At 31.7% G+C, this 9,615-nt stretch overlaps 1 protein-coding gene across 1 annotated transcript; it reads left to right on the top strand.

The window, feature by feature from the left end:
- The first annotated feature begins 4,650 nt into the window (after positions 1 to 4,650).
- LOC127093356 (uncharacterized protein ycf45) lies at positions 4,651 to 8,762 on the top strand. The gene is made up of 9 exons (XM_051032274.1): positions 4,651 to 4,833; positions 4,918 to 4,980; positions 5,058 to 5,135; positions 5,223 to 5,443; positions 6,450 to 6,522; positions 6,621 to 6,905; positions 7,378 to 7,521; positions 8,219 to 8,269; positions 8,510 to 8,762. The coding sequence occupies exons 1-9, from the start codon at positions 4,699 to 4,701 to the stop codon at positions 8,579 to 8,581; spliced, it is 1,122 nt and encodes a 373-aa protein (XP_050888231.1). The 5' UTR covers positions 4,651 to 4,698; the 3' UTR covers positions 8,582 to 8,762.
- The last annotated feature ends 853 nt before the right edge of the window (positions 8,763 to 9,615 follow it).

Raw genomic sequence — 9,615 nt, 5'->3', positions numbered from 1 at the left:
GTAATTCTTATTTATATCACTGGTGTGATTGAGGGGGAGTGAGTGGGATTTCATATCTAAGAGTTCTTAGGTAGAAGTCACGTGGGTAGAGATTAGGTGAAAAAGACTGTAACTTGTGTTGTTTACTGAGAGTCTTTGAACTGATTCTATTTAGTGGATTTCCTTCCTGGCTTGGTAGCCCCCAGACGTAGGTGAGTTGCACCGAACTGGGTTAACAATTGCTTGTGTCTCTTGCATTACTGTTCTTTATCTTTTATCCTATTTGTGTTGTTCAGATATTAGTGTCGTGACATTACTTTCGACATCTCATATCTGATACCAGAATTTCACGTGTAAAGTATCAAATCGGTTCGTGGTATGCCTATATAACACCCTGATTCGATTTGAAGGATAACCAACTAAAAACTCTATCTCAGTTTGGAGGATAGCCAACTCAAAACTCCCTATTGGTTCGAGATTGGCCCATGGATAATATATATTTTATTTGGAGGATAACCATTCTAAAATTTGTTTATTTTTTGGTTTAAAGTAAGCCTTAAAAACTTCATTTTCTTGTATAAGGAGTTTCGTAGGCACATCATTCTAAAAGCTCTTAAGTTTATTGCATACTCTCAAGAATAATTCTTGAGGGCAAGAGTAGGTCAATTTAAGCCGAACCTTTATAAATCTCTAGTGTTTCTCTCTCTCTCTCTCTCTCTCTCTCTCTCTCTCTCTCTCTCTCTCTCTCTCTCTCTCTCTCTCTCTCTCTCTATCTATATATATATATATATATATATATATATATATATATATATATATATATATATATCATGTATTTACTTTATTGTCTTTCCTTTGGTTTTTCGCCTATCTTTTTATTCCGTTGCGTATTTACTTGTTTGTTTTACAAAATATTTTCAAATTCTGTTTTTCCAAATGATTTTGTTTTCAAACAACGTTTTTCAAACCTCCATAATTCACCCCCTCTTTTGTATAGAATCAGATGTCTAACATAAAAGACTTGTAAATGGTAAAGTATGTGACAAAAATAAGAAAATTTTAGCTCTCAAAATAGAGGTAGAAAAAGATTCAAACTCTAATGGAGAAATGATGTTGATCATCCCGAACTTTAGAAGATCCATGAAACACGAATAAAAACAATAGGATCAACAAAAGAATGAAGGAAGTTCATCCTTAATCCCTATCTTTTTGTTAATCAAGATATTTCAACACTCTAATGTGAGGTTTGCAAATTTTCCAAACATCACATAAGTTCTTTTCTAGAATAAACATATAAACCTTCAAAACCCTTTTCAATTATTCATAACGATGTTTAGGGGGCTAAAATCGTTATCCAATAAAAATGGGTTATCACCTTCATAGATGATCATACTAGACATTATTGGATATAATTATTAAAATAAAAATTAGGGGTAGGTCATATGATAATTTTTTTAAAAAATTGGTGCATACATAAATTAACTCACAAATACAAATTTTTAGAACTGATAATAGAACTAATTTTTTTTAACAAAGTTGAGGGGAATTTTTTTCTTGAAACTAGAATTGTACATCAAAGCTCTTGTATTAACTCACCCCAATAAAATGGAATTGTAGAGAGAAAAATCAAAGCCTACTTGAGATGGCATGAGCTCTACTATTTTCTACCAATGTTCTAAATTATTCATGGGGTGAGACTATCTTGACAACTTCACATTTACTTAATCACATGTCATATCATATTTTTCAATTACAAACACCTTTTCAAGTTTTCTTAAAATATATCCCCAATTGCTTTAGTCTCAACCGATTTACCACTAAAAATCTTTGGTTGCTCGACTTTTGTTCATGAACATAAACATTTTTGTAAATTTGAAATCCATGCTATCAAATGTGTTTTTATTGGTTACTCATATACTAAAAAAGGTTATAAATATTTTGATCTAAGTAAAAGGATATGTTTGTAGTTGTGGATGTTACATTTTGTTTAAAACAAACCTTTTTTTTAAAGAAAACTTAATTGGGAGGGAAATCAGATGAAGATTCATTTAAATTGTTTAAAATCTTAATTCTTTCGGAAGATGTGTACATGTCACATAATTATGTTCCATGTGTATAGGAACCTAAAGAAAACACCTTAGAAAAATCAGATGAACCTACTTCTATCATGAATAAGAATCATATCGAATTTGAGGCATAAAAACAAAATAAGAATCAAAATGATGATTTTTCTGAAATCCACCACATAAGGATCATTGTGATGAAATAAAGAAAATATTTGAAGAAGGAGGCTAAACTTGGAAATGAAATGTCTATGAAAGAAGGAACCATAATCTAAAAGTAGAAGAATTTATTTATCAGCTTATCCAAGAATCTGAACCGAGTGAATGTCGACAGGCTAAAACAGGTAAAACAATGATGATTCCACACCCCTTAGAAAACCAAGTAGGTAAAGTACTAGGCACCCCCTGTCTAACTTTACATCTTATTCAAGCTTGTCATCCTCTTTTGTTATTTTTACCTCTCATTTATCTAATATCAAGATTTTGAAGAATGTATAGAAATCTCTATAAGTTCCAAAGTGGAAGATAGTTTGTTCTTGAGGAGACGAAAGTTCTTGAAAAGAATGAAAACCAGAGTGTCATAACTCTACTAGCAAGAAAAAGAACTATTAGGGGTGTAAGTGGTTGTTTATAATGAAATATAACTCTGATGGATATGTCAAAAGGTACAAAACTCAGATGGTTTTCAAAGGATTCACTCAAACCTATGACATATATTACTTAGTTATTTTTGCTCCTGTTGCAAAACTCAACACTATCAGAATTCTCTTATCCTTTGCTGCTAACTTAGATTGACCCCTTCACCAGCTAGACGTAATTTATTTTCCAGTGGTGATTTAGAGGAAGAATTGTATATGGATTATCCTCCAGACTTCAAATAAAAGTTTGGGTCACAAATGTGCAACTATAAAAGTATTCGTATGAATTAAAACAATCCCTAAGAGCTTGGTTTGAAAATTTTACTTAGCCAGTGAAGAAACAAGGATACACCCAAGGACAAACAAATCATACCTTACTCACAAATTTAAGTCAAAATGAGATGATAATTATTCTAATGATCAACATTAATGATATTATTATTCAGGTGATGGTGCGGCATGAATTGAGAGATTAAAGAAAAACTTAGCAAAAGAATTTGAAATCAAAGACTTAGATTCACTCCAGTATTTTCTTCGCATTAAAGTCGCAAGATCAAAGAAAGAAATTGTTGCTTCTCAAAGAAAATGTGCTCTTGATCTCCTACAAGAGACTAATGCATGTGGTTGTAAGCCTACTTACAATTCTATGTACCCAAATACTAAACTTTAAAAGAAGAAAGACATCTTAGTTGACACTGGAAGGTATTAAATGTTAGTTTAAAAACTGATATATCTATCTCATACTCGTCTTGACATTACTTTCTCAGTAAGTGTTGCTAGTCAATTTCTATATGCTTCATATGAATAACATATTGAAGTTGTATACAAAATCTTGAGATACTTGAAAACAACTTTTGAAAAAGGGTTATTCTTCAAGAAGAGCATTGATAAAAACATGGCATTATTCATTAATGAAGATTGGGCAAGATCTATTAGAGATTGAAAGTTAACTTTAAGATATTGCACACATGTGTGGGGGAACCTAATAATGTGAAGAAGAAAAAAAAAGGAGTGATTGCTATAAGTAGTGTTGAAGTTGAGTTTTGAGCAATGACTCGAGAGATTTGTGAAGGTATGCAGATTATTAGAGTTTTGAAGGAACTTAAGATAATGGTAGAACTTCCATTAAAGTTATATTTTGACAATAAAGTTGTTATAAGCATAACTCACAATCATGTCCAATATGATCAAACAAATCATATTGAAATCGATCATAATTTCATTCAAAGAAAAAATATATCATATATTCTTTACGTACCGTTTGTTCCCTCCAATCAACAAATAACTTATATTTTAAATATGAGTTTATCAAGGACAACATTTAAATATTTGATCAACAAGGTAGACATGATTGATATCTCTGCACTCATTTGAAGGAGCGTTGAAATATAATATATTGCTTTCTTTTCTTATTGTTTTAATTTTATGTTAATTTTATTTTCCCTATATCTTTTTAAAATTTAGGAGTTGATTGTTTGTATTTTCTTTTATAATAGAGTTTATGATATCACAATATAAATATGATATAAAAATAAATAAAAACTATTAGAAAAATCTAATGTGACACAATATCACATAATTAAAAATGATGTAGTTAAAAGAAAAGAATCTTAAGACAAAAAAAAAGTGCTTTTTAAGGAATTTTGCAGATTCAATTGAGTATTAAACATTTTTAATTATATAATAAATATTATTCTGATACGAAATAAAATGAATATATATTTTAAAATTAGCAAGAGTTTGTGTTTCAAACTACTTAGTTTCATATAGATTCTAAACTAGGTGTTCAAAATATTTTAGATTCATAATAAAGTAGTATAAAGAATGCAACAAATTCAACTGTTTATTAAATTGGATTGAGATATGCACATTACAATATAGTGTGATCTAAATTATAATTTGATATTTTATGAATGAATTCATATTTGACGATATTAAATAAAAAATAAAAAAATATTTATAAAAGAAACAATTAAAGAAATATGAGATAAGAGTGGAAAACGATAATGTGAGTTGCAATGGCATGTTGGATGGTAGTATCGGCATGGAGTTTGAAGACAACGCCACCGTTACTCTCTCTGTCACCGAGCCTCTCCACATTCAAATTCAAATGTTGCGCAACACACAACGACGACCTCCAAGCTCTCTTACAGGCACAGCACCTCTCATCCCATTCCATTCTACAACCTTCAAACTCAACCACTTTTTTTCTTACATCTCTCTTCTTCTATCCGCAGATTCTTCCATCCGATTTGCATCACAATCTCCTCAACCAACCTAACCGCACTCATCTTTTGGAGGTATCTATCTCTTCACTCATTATTATCGATCTCTCTTTTTAATTCATTATTGAAATTCAACCTTCATTCTTCATTAGGTTATATTGGATTTGGGCCGTTTTCCCGAAGCACGCTATCTAGGAAAATACGGTAACCACTATCTAAGGAATTCTGAGGTAATTACAATTGAATTTCAAAATTAAACTAGAATTTTGCCTTTAATTGTGACTATTTTTGTGATATAATCTCATATGTATAGCTAGGTAACAGTGAAAGAGTTGGAATATGCTCATGGAGCTGTTGGGGAGTTTGGGAATGATAATAGAGCTGGTATTGAGGGTACTTTGCACAGAATATCTGCAATTAGGAGTAGAAATGGTGGTATTGTTGGTTTGACGTGTAGAATTGGGAGGGCGGTTACTGGCCATATTGACATGGTTTATGATCTGCTTCAATATGGCAAGAGCATTTTGTTTGTTGGAAGGTATAGCTTCATTTGTACATGGCTTTTTTTGTGGACCTCTCTTTTTGTTGATTCTTATTCATGTGTTATTCTATGACAAGTTATGAGTTTATAACATTTCAATTTTCTAGCTCTAAACTGAGTGGTTGAAATGGAGGGGGCTTCATGGATTATATGCGACAAAAATGTACCTCTCAAGTTGAAGGAAAAATTTTATCGGACAACGATAAGACTTGCAATGTTGTATGGACCAGAATGTTGAGCGCTTAAAAATTAACACAGAAATAAAGTAAATGTAGCATAGATGAAGATGTTAGGTTAGATGTGTGTTAAGACTAGACATGATAAAATTAGAAATGACAAGATTAGAGAGTGTTGGGGTAACACCTATAATAGAAAAGATGGTGAAAAATAGATTTCAGTGGTTTGGGCACGTGGAAAGAAGACCTGTAGATTCTGCTGTAAGGAGAGTAGATCAGATGGAGATGAGTCAAATAGTTAGAGGTAAAGGAAGACCTAGGAAAATTATAAGAGAAGTTATTAAGAAAGATATTGAGATTAACAATTTGGATAAAAGCATGACCCTGGATAGATTATTATGGCGGAAGTCGATCCATGTAGCCGACCCTACTTAATGGGATAAGATTTGGTTGTTGTTATAATGGGATCCTTGTTGTAATGAAGCCGGTTTTATTCAACATATAGGATAATAACTAACTTTCTTGTCAATTTTATCATCTTATATTTGGCCTAAATATCAAGCCAACTTTTTGTGTGTAAAATGACATGGTTGGTTCCATGTTTGGTGCTGCTAATTGCTGTAACATACTTTATAATCTAGTTCGTTCATTTGAAGAATTTCGAAATTTATATAATGGAAAATTTTAATAAATAGTAAAAGGAACGTATTGCTGGGTTGATTTCTTAATCCAACAACATAATGGAATCCTATTCCTAGATTCACCATATGCTGTTTCTTTATCAAATTTTGATAATGCATTTTTTTTTCTTTCTTGGATTCTTTCAGGCCTGGGGTTGGCAAGACTACTGTTATGAGAGAGATTGCTCGTGTAATGTCAGATGAATTTCATAAAAGAGTGGTAAACTGATTTTCACCATCTCACTGCAAACAGCTTTTTTCCTAAAAGTAGCATTATAGATCAGTTCGTGATAGAGTGAATTCTTGCAAATTGGGTAGGTGATTGTCGATACCAGTAATGAAATTGGAGGTGATGGCAATATTCCTCATGCAGCAATAGGCAGCGCACGTAGAATGCAGGTACCCATGCCATCGATGCAACATAGTGTGATGATTGAGGCGGTAGAAAATCACATGCCTGAGGTGATTATAGTAGACGAGATTGGCACAGAAGCTGAAGCTCAGGCTTGCCGATCGATTGCTGAGCGAGGCATCATGCTTATAGGAACTGCTCATGGTCAGCAGATTGAGAATGTCATGAAGAATCCTACACTCTCTGACCTGGTTCGTTTTGATTTTCATATTGTTGTTCCAATGATCTCTAAGATTTTTTTTCTCCCTTTTATAAAGCTGAGCTCTCTAGATTCATTGAGTCATTTATCTGGCAATCATTCTTTTTACTTTCTTGAATGTTAACTTCAGCTGTGTTGATTTTATTTGGCCAAAGTCATTATGTTGCTTACTTCAGGATCAAAAGGCCTTCGCTTATTTATTACGGTTTAGACATGCTATTTCATTGGTGAATTTAGTAGTTCTATTTAAAGGATGCTTGTAACTTCATCTTATGTTATGGTGTACTAGAAATTTCATCAGAATGTTTGAAGTATCGGAAAATTTGTTTCACTCATTAAGTTAATGTACAAGGTTGAGTAGAACAATATTTGATGTTAAAGATATGCTTGATGTGTCGAACTGAATCATCATGCAATCTAATCAACTTTAATATTCAACATTCCCCCTCCATTTGCTATATCAGATAGGCGGAATTGAAAGCGTTACTCTGGGAGATGCAGAAGCCAGAGCAAGAAAATGTCAGAAGACAATTCTTGAGAGAAAAGGTCCTCCAACATTTGATTTCTTGATTGAGATGAGAGACAGACACTACTGGCTTACACATCAGGTATGTTAATTGAGTTTTTATTACTTTATTCATGAAATGTTCATAACTTCATATCTTTTAGATTGCAAAATTCTTTTAGTAGATAATTAAATAAATGAATACACGATGATGAACAATTATTATTTTATTGTTTGGTAGTCCATCTACAATTTGAACTACATTTGGTGAAGAGCTGTTAATAATGGCAAGGTCACAAATCATCACATTTTGAATTTTATTATTGTAACAGGCTTCTAATATATTGTTTTCAGATATATATCATTAGCTTTTTTGTTTTATCTTGCTGCTTTTAGTACAATTCGTATTTGTGTGTATAATTGTTAGTTTATATAGATCTGCCATGCTTTTGCCGTGGACCAAAACATCATCCATCATATTATTATTTGGCGGATTTTTTCCATAATACCATTTTCTGCTGCTAGAATGTGGTGTCATCAATATTGGGCAAGTAAAAGGATGTAAATATGTCAAGGATTCAAAGCTTAATATGTATTTGAGTATTCTGAATCATAAATTAGAGGCTTAGTATTGTTAATTGTTTGATTTCATTGCTTATAAATTTAATCAAGCGGAATTGTTTTGGCCTTGAACAAAAAAGCAAGGGTACTTTCTGTTAATCTAATTAGTAGAGATGTTTATAAGCCAAACTATGAGTTGGTTTTAAGTTTAACTTGTGTATTTTATGTTTTTTATGTAGACCGACAAAAGCGTAGATATGTTGCTTCGAGGCAAGAGTCCACAAGTTGAGGTATTTCTTCAGTGTTATACTTCTCATTAGTTTATATTGTTAAAAATCATTGTTTGCAAGGATGATATGCTTTTCTATTTCTATTATTATTTGTTGTTTGTGTCTAATGATTTTCATTCATATGGTGCACATTACTTGATTCCTATCACAAAGAGGCCCTTGAGAGTTAAAATTATAACATGTCTGCCCAAAGTATAAATGAACTTCTTATGACTCACAATGTCTCTACCTTTTTTGCAGGTACGCAAAAGAGATGAAAATTGCAAGGTTGTGATCGAAAAATCTAAAGCATATGATAAATGCCAAATTTGAAACCTTTTCCTTTTCCCATAATATAATTCATTCATTTAAAAAAAAACTCAATTTAAATCTATAAACCTGTTTATCATTCTGTAAATTGTGTTTTGTTGACATTACTATTGATATGTGTATATCTTTCACTCTATATTCCTCTTATAAACACTTAAAAGAACGATGACATCTAATTAGAGTATACTATGGCCATGCAAACACCTAATTTTGTTGGGACCAAATCTTGTCCTCAATGTGTTATTGTTGAACTGCACATCATGAAACTGTCCCTTGTGGGTGCATTATCTATCTTAGTTCTTATTGTGAGGCCATCATGCCTACATTTACCTATTTTATTCTCTTGATGCGTAACATTTGTAGAAAAATATTTTCATTGTGGTTTACAGAGAAAAAAACTAGTTTATAAATCTAAATTTAATAGGTTTATTTATTGAGTCTCATATTAATAAAATAAAATAACGGTTAAAATATATGGTCTGAACATGTGTTTATAAGTGAGTGTAATTTTCATCCTATAAATGAGTTTTGTAAAGTTGAGTTAGATCCTACCATATTTCTTAATATGATATTAGAGTCTCGTTTAAGATCCGGTGGATCACATGCTATCAGGTTTTCGCTATAGGGTCACATATTATTTATTTTAATGTTTCAAGTGTCTTGTTCCAGGCGTGGAGTGGTATGTTAAGAGTCCCGCATCAGATAATATACGATTTAAATGTAGGTTTATAAGTGAGAGTAATCTTTACTCTACAAATTGATTTTGTAGAGTTGAGTTAGATTCGACCACATTTCTTAATAATAATTATAAATGTTAATATTTGCAACATTCTTCTTCAATTGCATGGATATCAATTTTCATTTCAAACTTGCAAATAAGTTAATTTTGAATCGTTGTGTTGCTAGATCCTTAGTTAACACATTGTTAAGATGCTCATAAGGTATGTAAAGTATGTAGCAGATTTTGTGCATTACTGATGAGCGATTTATCATCACAAAACAACTTCATATGGCTATCTCAAAATCTTCTGGCACTT

This window comes from Lathyrus oleraceus, chromosome 6 (assembly GCF_024323335.1).
Source record: "Lathyrus oleraceus cultivar Zhongwan6 chromosome 6, CAAS_Psat_ZW6_1.0, whole genome shotgun sequence".
In the NCBI taxonomy this organism is placed as follows: domain Eukaryota; kingdom Viridiplantae; phylum Streptophyta; class Magnoliopsida; order Fabales; family Fabaceae; genus Lathyrus; species Lathyrus oleraceus.
This window is presented reverse-complemented; position numbering and strand designations above follow the sequence as displayed.

Excerpts from the sequence above, each read along its gene's own strand:
- LOC127093356 (XM_051032274.1), top strand. The coding sequence starts at position 4,699 with ATGGCATGTTGGATGGTAGTATCGGCATGGAGTTTGAAGACAACGCCA. Across the intron at positions 4,834-4,917 it reads ACCTCCAAGCTCTCTTACAG|ATTCTTCCATCCGATTTGCA; the intron begins GCACAGCACCTC and ends TTCTATCCGCAG. Across the intron at positions 8,270-8,509 it reads GCAAGAGTCCACAAGTTGAG|GTACGCAAAAGAGATGAAAA; the intron begins GTATTTCTTCAG and ends CCTTTTTTGCAG.